The following is a 12,037-nucleotide window of genomic DNA, read 5'->3' as shown; positions in this document are numbered from 1 at the left end:
ATTAAATGAAATAAACATTTGAAATATATGAGTTTGTATGTAATGTATGAATATAATATACAAGTTTCACTTTTTAAATGGAATTACTGAAATAACTCTATAAATCTTTAAAAATGTAATTTTTTGGTAAGATACTTGTACTTTTACTGAAGTATCACATTGTGGTACTTTATCCAACACTGGTTTAGTGTAAATATTAGGGCTGGGTGTCGTGGCCAGTTCCCTAAATCAATTCAATTTTGATTTATAAGGTTTTGAATTGATTAGTCATGATTCGATTCAATTCGATTTGATCTTCTCTTAAATTATGAAAATGGTTCAACTTTGTTGCAAAATACAAATTCACTTTATTTTTTCTTTTCACCATAAACAACAGGTTTTAAGGAGAAACTTGTAAATTAAACAGTTTAACCTTGAAACAAGATTGTCTGTCTGAGGTTTCAAAGGTTTTAAATTAAAAAGGAATTGTAAGTGACAGTGTTGTTGTTGTTGTTGTTGTTGTTGTTGTTGTTGGATGCAGTCATTTTTCAAGAAATTAATAATTTTCTTGACGAATAAGTAATAGTCATCTAATATAAGAATACTTCTGCCCACTCCTTTGAGCGTATTAAAACTGTATATTTGTAATGTTTCTGTTAGCTTCTGTTGAATAAAACTTATTAAAACAAAAAATAAAAAATGAAACAACTACAACATAACTTCACTGTGAATTTCATCAAGACGTTTCTTAAAGTTTATRAATAATATTGGTAAAAAACTAAGTGTCGTCTCACACATTTCTACACACCTGTAGAACAGTTTCAGTCAGATGTTTACAGTTTTCCTCTACAGAGTAAATCTTTACAAACAGATGTCTCCATGATCTCTGTTATGTTAGTGATTCAGTAGTTTCTGTTTTGATCCAGACAACTTGTTGTCAGAAGCTAACGTTAGCACTGAACGTCAACCGGATGTAAACATACGGCAAGCCAGGAGTGACAAAATACAGAAACACTTCAGCTTCATCACAAGACGCCATGAAGATAAATCTCATGCTCTGTGAATTCTTTTCACACATTTCAATGAAATTGATCCAAGATGGATTAAATGGATTTTTTTTTTTTTTACCCAGCCCTAATCCTTCAGTTAATGTCCTCCTAAGTTACAACCTGACTTGTTTGTTTCAGTGAAGGTCCAGAAATCAGACCTTCCCCACAGCTGGGACCCCTGTGTGAACTACTGTCACCCCACAAACCCAACCCTCTGCAACACGAGTTCTACTCTCAACAAGTCCTGGACCGCCTCCAACAACAACACCATCAACAGCCTGGACTACTGCAAGTGTAAGAGCTGAGCCTACTGTTAAACCCATTGATATATAGTACTGGATTGAGTGTGGCTAGCGCATTGCTAGCTACACTGACGTGCACACTGGAGCTCTGTTCTGCACTGAGGAGCCTCAACAAAATGAATGGAGGTCAATGGACTGTGAGATGTCTTCCTGATGAAAAACTCTTATAACTTCCTTATTTCTTGCTCCATTTTTACAAACTATGGTTCAAAATAAAGCTGAGGAAATTGTGAATTTTATAGTTATGGAAATGTAAAACAGATAAATAATTTAAATGACTAAAACAGTGGCTTAAACTACAAAGGTTTTCGCTGTAAACTACTATAATTTTAACAACATTAAAAACAAACTAAAAAATGCTAATTATTTCATATCACAAAGAATTATTCTTCAGTTTCACGATGATGCAAGCTGTATCTGAAACTGACCCACATTTTTTCCTCATTTTTCTCTGGAAATGTTGAAAAACAAATACTGGATGCAGAAAATATCTGAATAAACCAGCCTGTCTGACAACGTGACTGTTTATGTCATTAGTGTCTGTCATTACAGTGTCTACATCATAATTTCTGAATTTATATGCAGTCTAACTAGTCATCAATCTAATAAAGTCCATATTTACATGTTTAATATCAGTAAATAATATATTTTACAACAGATAAAATAGATTTTAAATTAGGTTAAACAGGAACATTGAAGCTTTTTAATGTTAGCATTCACAGTTTTACAATTAAAATTAATTTTGGTTAAATATGTGTAATATTTACCTCTGAAACATAACCCTTTTAGCTCTTGTAAACATGTTAGAACAATTTCTGAAGTTTATAGCAAAGTATTCGTACATTAGAACATTTATAAAGTGTTTTTTTGCGCCGCGCTACGTTCTGCTCATTGATTTCAATAGTTAGCGTTAGCATTAGCTCAATGCATAAAAGTCCCCCTTGCGAAGCCACGCCCAGGTCACGTGACGTCCAATCCAGTGATATATATCAATGGTTAAACCTACTGCGGAGCTGTCTGCACCCACTCCTGTGTTCAGTGGCATTGATGTGATTCTTTGTCCTGTTGGAACTAAAACCCAGTGTTTTGTCTTTGGGATGCTGCAGCTCTGGTGTGTGCCAGCTTCTCTCCTGGTTCCACCACCACTTCGGGCCCCAGCAGTCAGAGCTCGAGCACGCTGCCCAGGCCGGCGGTTCCCATGAGTCCTCGCAACTCGCTGCTCAAACGGCGGCAGAGAAAGAAAGACCACAAGAGCTCCCGTGGGTTCCGTACATCAGTTACATTATCACACTTTCCCAACGGTCGGTCTAACGTCGTCTGTGTTTGGGTTTAGTGTCCCTGGCCTCCAGCTCTGTGGGTCCGGGTGGTCAGGTGGTCCACGTGGAGACCAGCGAGGTCATCCTTTCAGGTGATCCGCTCAACGGCTTTGGTGTTCAGCTTCAGGGAGGAATATTTGCCACGGAAACACTTTCTGCACCGCCGCTCATCCGATTCATCGAACCTGACAGCCCAGCCGAGAGGTGAGCACGCACACATTTACTGACACACAAACACGACCGCAGTAAATCCCACAACCAGGGAGACTTTTTACCTAAACCACACAGGGAAAGATGACCTGTTAATATTGTTGACCGAACAATGTCCTTTTTTGATACTTGCACTCATCTGGAGAACAGAAACCACAGATATGATTCCTGCAGTGGTTTTTAGAGAAATGCTTCCCAGTCCAAGATTAGAAGCTGTTTGTAAAGTTAAAGTTCTACATTAAGGTGAAGTGTGTTTGGGAAAGCTCTCTGTAGTGTTTGATGGATTAGACTCATTCTGCAGCTTGTTGATGCCTCTCACTGTTCGAGTGTGACCGTGCTGAATTTACTGCAGCATTAGCAGCTCTGCTTACTGACTTCCTTCATCCTATGTGTGTGTGTGTGTGTGTGCTTGTTTTTACTACAGAGTTAGGACCAATTGCACCATAGTTACTATCAAAGTGAGGTCATTTTGGAAGGTGAGGACCTCTTCAATGTCCTCACTTTGTTTGCAGCTCTGCTGTGCTTTACTAGTTAGGTTTAGAGGTATGGTGTGAGTTAAGTTCTGGTTCAGGTTAGTGTTAACTATAGACCAGTAATGGTTAATTTTACTAGTTAGGTTTAGAGGTATGGTGTGAAATAAGTTCTGGTTCAGGTTAGGGTTAACTATAGACCAGTAATGGTTAATTTTACTAGTTAGGTTTAGAGGTATGGTGTGAGTTAAGTTCTGTTCAGGTTAGGGTTAACTATAGACCAGTAATGGTTAATTTTACTAGTTAGGTTTAGAGGTATGGTGTGAGTTCAGTTCTGGTTCAGGTGAGGGTTAACTATAGACCAGTAATGGTTAATTTTAGTGAAAATGTCTGGGTTAGGCATAAATACAGTAACACAAATGAATGGAAGTCAATACAATGTCCTCAGTTTGATGCAAATACAAGTTTGTGTGTGTGTTGGTATGATGGCTTTGTGTGGGTGGATGTGTGAGACTGATGTTTCAGTGTATGAACAGCTTTTCCTGGTTTTTGTGTTGTGTGTGGGTGTATGAGAATGTACCCAAGCAGAGTCAAGTTTTTCCAAATATTGATGCCCGAATGTGTGTATTTGTGTTGTTAGCAAGTTCTTATCGACTTCATTTGTAAAAACCCTGTTGCACCTTTACTGTATGTATGTGTGTGCATGTGTGTGTGCACTGACTGATGTTTCCATTATATGAATTGCTTCTTTGAGAGCTGGGTGTGTTTCTCCACCTCGAGGCCACAATCCCTTTTCCATTAGCGCCCACACTAAAAACACTAATTAGTTAGCTTCCTCTCGCTCACGCCGGAGGAATCAATAAGTAGCCTTCTCTGGGTTCGACAGGGTGAATCTAAATAAAGCCCCTCACACCACCCTAATTACATGAACTCCAACTTCTAGCCTTTAAAACTATAAGTCTTGTTCAACAGCGACCAGCCAGGACTCCTCCCTTTAAGGCGTTTAATCTGTAATTATCTTGCATTAGCGCTGCTAGTGGGTTTTTTATGTTAATAAGGTGAAAATGTCCTTCCAACAATAACTTTCTGATAGTTTGATTAAAATCTCTATAGGTTGAGATATTTTGCTAACAGGCAAACACACAGAGAGCATCTTTATTGTAGTTTTTTTTACCTCCACCCTCGCTGACGACACCTCGCTAACTGTTGCAGGTGTGGCCTGCTGCAGGTTGGAGACCGCCTCCTGTCAATCAACGGGATCCCCACAGAAGATGGAACGCTTGAGGAAGCCAATCAGCTTCTCCGAGACGCTGCGTTGACCAATAAGGTCACTTTGGAGATTGAATTTGATGTAGCAGGTTTGTAGAACTAATAACATGTGACTCATTCTGCCTGTTACCTTTTGTTGCCTTAGATTTTATCAGACTCAAAACTTTACTGCTGTAGATTTAGAAATGCAATTTATTAGTTTTTCTTTGTGCACCATGAAGATATTTGTACAGACTGGTCAAGGGATCCACGATTAGTTGTAACATTATTTGATAAACATATATTTTATCTGTAAAATAAAAACTGTAAAAATACTGTAGGCTGTTTAGTTTTTACAATTTTAAACTAAATTATAAAAAATATATGACATGGTTTTGAGGCATTTTATTTACACGCAAAGCATTCTGGGTAAATGATGACATGGATAGGTCCTCGGTGTGAGGCTGCTAGCGAGCTATATCCACCCTGAAGGTTAATCTTGGACAATATCTGATGATCGACTCTTTTAAATGAAACCAGAGAGCGTTGACAGAGAGGAGAAGGTAGAAATGACTCAGCCTGGAACTGAAAATATGGATGGAGGACAACAGAGCTGCTTCATGGAAGAAGAAACTCAGCTTAGACTGTTAGCTTTAGCGTTAGCCCCGACGCTATCACCATATATATGTATTAGCTCAGCGCTACGCATTCTCCTCACGTCACTGAGGTCCTCCATCCACATGACAGAGAGGGGAACGTAAAAAAGACAGCCTGCAACTGAAAATATGGATGGAGGACCTCAGTTTAGCTTGTTAATTTTTCGCTAGCGCTAAGCTAATACATATAAGGCAGTGTTAACGCTAATTCTAAAGCTAACAGGCTCTAACACCGCTAACAACTTTTTAATATTGTTACCAGAAAAAAATTAAGTTGCGTCATCTGCAAATAAAATAAACTTGAGCAATTTAGAAATCATAGTAATATTGTTTATATACAAAAGAAAAAGTATCGATCTAAGGACCGATCCCTGTGGTACTCCACAACTAATATCATGCACAGCAGACTTTCTACCACCGATTTCTACAAACTGTCTTCTATTCTTGAAATAACTTGTGATCCAATCAAATGCCAGTCCTCTGATACCGTATTTAATGTAATTTAACCAATAATGAGTGATCTAAAATATCAAAAGCTTTTTGTAAATCTACAAATACACTCACTAGATATTGTTTTTTGTCTATTGCTGCTGAAAGTTCTTTTACCAAATCAATTATTGCTGTTGCAGTTGAGTCATTTGCGCGAAATCCATATTGACAATTTGGAATAAATTAATTTAATCTGTTGACAAATAACTTCTCCAAAAATTTTGAAAATCTTGGATCGCTTTAAATTTGAGCTGCTGAGAGTTTTCAGGCGGGTACAGGAGGGAGACAGCATAATTACTGCTCCTCTCTTCGGGGCACGGCCCCATCCAAATGCTTTTAACCTCGAAGAAAAACTCCATCAGTTCAAGCAGAGTATTATTGTCCTCTGCAAGGTGGAAATAAAGTCACACCAAAGTGCACCTGAACAAACTTAAACATACAAGTTAAGGTTTAATCACTTAACCAACTTAAGAACCATCTAAGTCCATAAACACCAAGAAGAACCTGCAAAAAAACTCATCAGTTTGGAGATTTCTGGAATGTTTCTAAATAGAAACAAAGTTGAGCTGCTGTATTAGGAGATGTAATTCATCAGGGCTTCCTTTGGACATTTTCTATAATCATATTAAAACTTTTAGCTTCTGTTTGTTGTGTGACGGTGGGTGTGTTTGTGTTTCAGAGTCGGTGGTGCCCAGCAGCGGCACGTTTCACGTCAAGCTGCCGAAGAAGAGAGGCGTGGAGCTGGGGCTCACCATCAGTGGTAGGGAGACGCCGATGCGTGCGTCTGATCTATGTTTTGTTTGGATTAGCTGCTGGCAGAATGTTTAGGCTACGTCTGAACACCCAGAGCTCCGCCTCAAACACACTCAGGTCAGAAAACACTCAGCTGGAAACACTCACAGTGTTTATCAAATGATAGAGAAACTTTTTTCTTTTTTCTGTTGCTGATGGTTCTGCCTTATAAAGTCAACAGGAGAAGGTCAGGCCTGAAGATGACAACATGGATCTGATCTGCATTTAAAATAAAATGTAGTTGGCTTTATTTCATGTTTTTCTTTTGCTTTTTAAAAGTTTTTAAGCTAATATTATTTTAAGAAATGTGATTTTTTTTAGATCACAAATAAAATATAAGTGTAACCACCAGAATGTATTCAACCACACACACACACACATATATACACACAGCTTCAGAGTTGGGGAATTCTTTTTCTTATTTTTGCTTTTGCCATGTTGGTCTTATTGGCTTCATATCTTGAGTTTCATAGAACTCTTCAAATGTTGTCTGTGGAAGAATACTCTTATCAGTAAAAAATCTGTTTGATGCCAAAAATGTAGCTTATCATGCTAGTCGCTAGCCTCTCCGATGCTAACACTAGCTTATCCATGCTAACTACTAGCCTCTACAATGCTAACACCAGATTATTCACGCAATTCATTAGCTTCTCCGATGCTAATGCCAGCTTATCCATGCTAGTCACTAGCCTCTTTGATGCTAACACTAGTTTATCCATGCTAACCACTAGCCTCTCCAATGCTAACGCCATCTTATCCATGCTAGTCATTAGCCTCTCCAAAGCTAACACCAGCTTATTCATGCTAGTCTCTCCAATGCACACAAATGAATAGTCTCCTCCTCATTTACCAGCTCCAGCTGCTCAGTTAGCCATGCCGCCCTATCGTCAATCAGATCAATAGCTGGATTAGGAATAGATATAGCCTCCTGCTGCAAGTATATAGCAACCCCTGGTTGTGCAATACTCCTCATTTTGGCCCTCATACTGCGCCATAAAAAAGGTCCAAGAAGTAAACAGACAAAGTAGAGTTATATTTGGAACATAAACATCTATTTTCTTGCACGGGTTTTCATAATTTCCCTTTGTTTCATAAATATGAGATCAAAAAGTTTGAAAGCAACATTTTCTGTCGGTGTATGAGTGACACTTAACGCTGCACCGTTTGGTTTCCTTCTGGACTTAAATATGAGCCGCTCTCAGTCGCACCTTTTTGAGGAGATTAACAGCTTCAGTGAAGCTAATTTTAGCAGCTCTGTCATGAATCACAGAAGTGTTCTCACCAGCCTCAACACCGCTGTAGATTTATGCAACGAGGCTGACAGTTTACCTTAAAATCCTCCAATTGACCATTTAACTGGTCTAAATGACCAATAATGCTGCTTAGTTGATTGCTTTACTTACAAAAACTATTCACTTTCAGAAATTAGTGTATAATTACTGACTTGCTTGATTGGAGGTATTTGTTTTATGAAGGATCCAATGAGATGAGGCTTTTCAGCTGCTGTTATATGAGCTGAAACGTCTCAGACAGGAAACGGTGCAATGGTGCCATCTTCTGAGCAGATAAGTCCACGTCAGATGAAGAGGACCAAAAACTTTAAGATTTTATTGCTCATGTTTAAGAATCTAAATGGCATGGTGCAATATTTTACAAAAGTGTTTTTATTTGTTTTTAACTTTTGCTTAATCAAGTTTCATAAATAAATTGTTTTTTCTGATCACTTTTATCACTGGATCTAATTACACTACTCCAACTATATTGTCTGCTGTGATTACTGTATTGAACTGGTGTACATATGTTTTATATATTATATTTTTTACTTTTTACTTTATCCTTTGTATTTTTTTATAAATGAATGATTTTTATTTATTTGGTCACATTAAAGAACACTCCACACAAAAACAAACAAAACTTTAACCCTATATGACCAAATAGTTAGAGGCCGAAGCCAATGGCTTGTTTTGCCTCACCTTACACTTCATAATGGATTCCCCAAAACAAAATACACAAAAAAAACCACACATATACTTCAACTGCATCCTGCTTATATACAAATCATTGATACAGTTTTTTTTATCAACAATATCATTATTATTGTCCGTACATGCAAAACAAATATGTAATATATTACCACCACCGTCATCACAACTGACTACTATAAACCATAGCTCATAATTAATTTACCTTTTTACTTCTTTTTAAAACTTAAAAGAGTCACTAAACTTAATTTCATCATTTAAATATTCAACAATTTAACACCCATTACAGAAACACATCTGTATTTGATATTTGTTCTTACTTAATGTTCTTCAAAAATAAAGAACCACCTTAAATTATAATTATTTTTCCATAACTTAAAAAAATCTTTGAAAACCATCAGGAAGACTGTTTATTCTTACTCGATATAGTAACTCCAGTGTTTTTAAATACACTATATCACTAACTTTTAAAGCAGAAGACTTTAAGAATAGTGGGTTTGTGGAATCAAAAAAAACAGCATTATTTATTAATCTAATTAGTCTTTTTCTTTATTTGTTATATTTTATCCTTATTGCACCTTTACACTGAAGCAATTTCCAAATCTATGAATCCTGTTCGATGACAATGGCAGTAAAACTGATTCTGATAAAGATCTAAGTTTATTTCATTGCTAAGTTTTTTTTAACTTTTACTCTGTAAAGCAACATTTAAAAGGGTTTAACTTTTTGACACAAATCTACCTCCGAAATAAACTCGTTATTTTGAATAAAACATGTAATAAAAGTTATTTAACGTTGCAGTGCTTCATAGAGCTTATTCTTGTTAACCTGAGCTACAATCCTGCAGCTGTTTTTATATTTTCACACCTGCTGCTGGTTTTCACTGTGATCTCCTTTCTGTTAAAAGCCAGTAAGAAACCAGGAGAGTCGCTCATCATCTCTGACATCAAGAAGGGCAGCATGGCTCACAGGTACTTCACTGCATCTATTCTAGGAGTGTCCAGTCCTGGCCCTCGAGGGCCACTACCCTGCATGCATGCCCTGCCACAACTGGTTCATTGAATAAATGGATGATTAACAGGCTTCTGCAGAACTTGAAGAGGTAAATCAGCCACTGAGTCGGGGGTTAGAGCAGAGAAACAGTTAAAACCTGCAGTTTAGTGGCCTTCAAGCACCCTGATCTACTCCATCATATTTAGTTATAAACGTGTTTGTGTACATTTCTACCTTTTGTCTGGTGCCCTGGGATGACAGTCACTCTCACTCCCATCCAGAACAGGAACTCTGGAGCCCGGAGACAAGCTGCTGGCCATCGACAACGTCCGACTGGAGAACTGCTCCAGAGAAGACGCAGAGCACATCCTGCAGCAGTGTGAAGAACTGGTCAAACTAAAGATACGCAAAGATGAAGACAACTCAGGTACGTCTCTGAATGTTTCACACACGGCTTCATGCACGAGGAGAAGCTCAGGATTGGAGAAATATTCCAGATTCTCGTTAAAGGAGACCAATTATGTGTCCTAGAAATGTTTATGGTATGTCTGTGGGCTATCCAGACCATGTTCATTCAGTTTAATCACAAAAATAATTCTCAGGTAATAAAATTTACCATTTTCTAGTTCTGCCTGCTCTGACTTCTGTTCAGAAGAGCTGTTTATGTTAATGAGCTCTGTTGGTAACGCCCTCCAAAAATCTGTTGACATTAACTCCGCCCTCCAAAGCCAGCGTTTACGTTAGCATGGCTAATAATAGCAGAAGCTCCGTTGTACAACCATATGAGACCCAGAGGCAGAGTCGTGGTCCCAGCTTCTTTTTTTTCTCCCCCTCCTCCTGTGTGGGAGCTCTGCGCTCACTCTGCATGCTGTTACCAGGGCAGGTAATGGGAGCAGCAGCGGTCAAAACACCTCAGAAACTCGAACAAATAGGCTAAAGCTAAACAATAGAGGTACATGAGAAAACGTGTTCATAACGAACGAAAATAAATAATTAAATTATTTGTCAACACTCTACCCATTGCTCTATTGGAGGCTTGTTGTGAAAGGAGCTGCGCGTTACACAACAACAACAGTGATGGCCTTTTATACTGAGGAGGAGGAGCCTCACCCGAGGGTTGCTAGGTAAGGGGCTGAACGCAGATTTCGGTGGGTTGTCGTACGACTTGTGACATCACAAACTGTAGGAAGTATAAAACTTGTCATTAATATACATTAAAAATACATTTACTTACAGTAAATATGCCCCTGGGTGCATTTTTTTGTCCTAGGACTGTTTTTTAAGAAGTACATACCCAACGTTGAGTTAAAAAAAAACTTTAAAAAGTGAATTTTGCAAAATAGGTCCCCTTTAAGATAATGGTTGAATAGATGTACAGGGGTGTATTTTTAGAGTTTGACCACCAGGTGGTGCTGTGCTCCACAACATAGAGAATGAACCTCTGACATGTTCTTTATATAACTGTTAATGACTGAGGGACTGAAAACAACTGAAACACTAAATCTGATGAAAAATAACAAAACGGAACAAATCATATAATGGATTTTGTGTAGAAAATAAATGAAGCTTTGCTTGTATGATGAGTTTGCAGTGAAGCATGGGCCCACAGCTCCTCTTTGCATGTATAGAACGGTCTGAAGCCATCTATCGGACCAAACTGGGTCATGATGCAACAGAACCAGCATCCCAAACCCAGCAGCTCATCTACAATAGAACGGCTCAAAAAGAAGAGACTGGGGTGCTGCAGGAGTCCAGAACCTCAGCCTGATTGATGCGCTGTGACTGGAGAGTTATGGATTAACAACATCGACAAACTTCACGGATTTAAAACAGTTAAAGAGAGTGACCTCACTTTCTTCACAAACCTGTAGAGCTCCTTAAGCTCCAGAAATCAGTTTAATTGGAGCTAACGGTTCTGCTGTTTAATTCATGTGTTCACAAAGAGAAGCTGTGATATGTGACGTCTTCTTCAGGTTTTGTTTCATTTTTATTCTTTTTTTCCCCAAAGCTTCAGTCAGATTTTCCATTTACCAGCTGCCTGCTTGAATGTGTTTGATTCCTAACGAGCCACGCCTCATCACTCCTCCAGCCGTCTGAGTGATCGCACACCAAATACACAAACTCCTCGTAGGACGTAACAAAGCACTTTCTTATACACACGCAAAATCAAACAGCATCTGACGGGCCCTCACACACACACACACACACACACACAGCAATTAACATGCACAGCTGATACTGTCATCCTATCTGATGAGCAGAATGTTCACCAGTTCCCATGGAAACTGTATCTTTCTCTGCTCTCTGTCGTTTTGGGAAGAGGTTTGACCTACTTCTGTATTTGTGTGTATTTGTGTGTTTGTGTGTTCAAGTGAGCAGGTAATATGAGTGCGTATCACCTAATGAGGCAGAGGGCTTGTTTGTGTGCGTCTTTGCATTTTAGATGAGCAGCAGACGCTGTTAGGTTCTCCTGAGAGCTGAAACATTAGAACCCCTCTGTGTGTGTGTGTGTGTGTGTGTGTGTGTGTGTGTGTGTGTGTGTGTGTGTGTG

The 12,037-nt window shown here is 38.6% G+C and overlaps 1 protein-coding gene across 2 annotated transcripts in view; it reads left to right on the top strand.

The window, feature by feature from the left end:
• Positions 1-12,037, top strand: part of grip2b (glutamate receptor interacting protein 2b) — a gene marked incomplete at its 5' end in the record, with an annotated part of 39,120 nt that overhangs the window by 7,360 nt on the left and 19,723 nt on the right. For both annotated transcript variants that reach the window (XR_001311837.1, XM_014026526.1), the window contains 7 exon segments: positions 1,167-1,322; positions 2,437-2,589; positions 2,664-2,850; positions 4,539-4,684; positions 6,399-6,479; positions 9,401-9,464; positions 9,768-9,913. Coding sequence is in view for 1 of the 2 variants with exons in the window: in XM_014026526.1 (XP_013881980.1) it covers positions 1,167-1,322; positions 2,437-2,589; positions 2,664-2,850; positions 4,539-4,684; positions 6,399-6,479; positions 9,401-9,464; positions 9,768-9,913 (933 nt within the window).

Source organism: Austrofundulus limnaeus, unplaced genomic scaffold (genome assembly GCF_001266775.1).
Source record: "Austrofundulus limnaeus strain Quisiro unplaced genomic scaffold, Austrofundulus_limnaeus-1.0 Scaffold563, whole genome shotgun sequence".
In the NCBI taxonomy this organism is placed as follows: domain Eukaryota; kingdom Metazoa; phylum Chordata; class Actinopteri; order Cyprinodontiformes; family Rivulidae; genus Austrofundulus; species Austrofundulus limnaeus.
The sequence above is the reverse complement of the archived record's forward strand: the minus strand, read 5'-3'. Positions and strand labels throughout refer to the sequence as shown.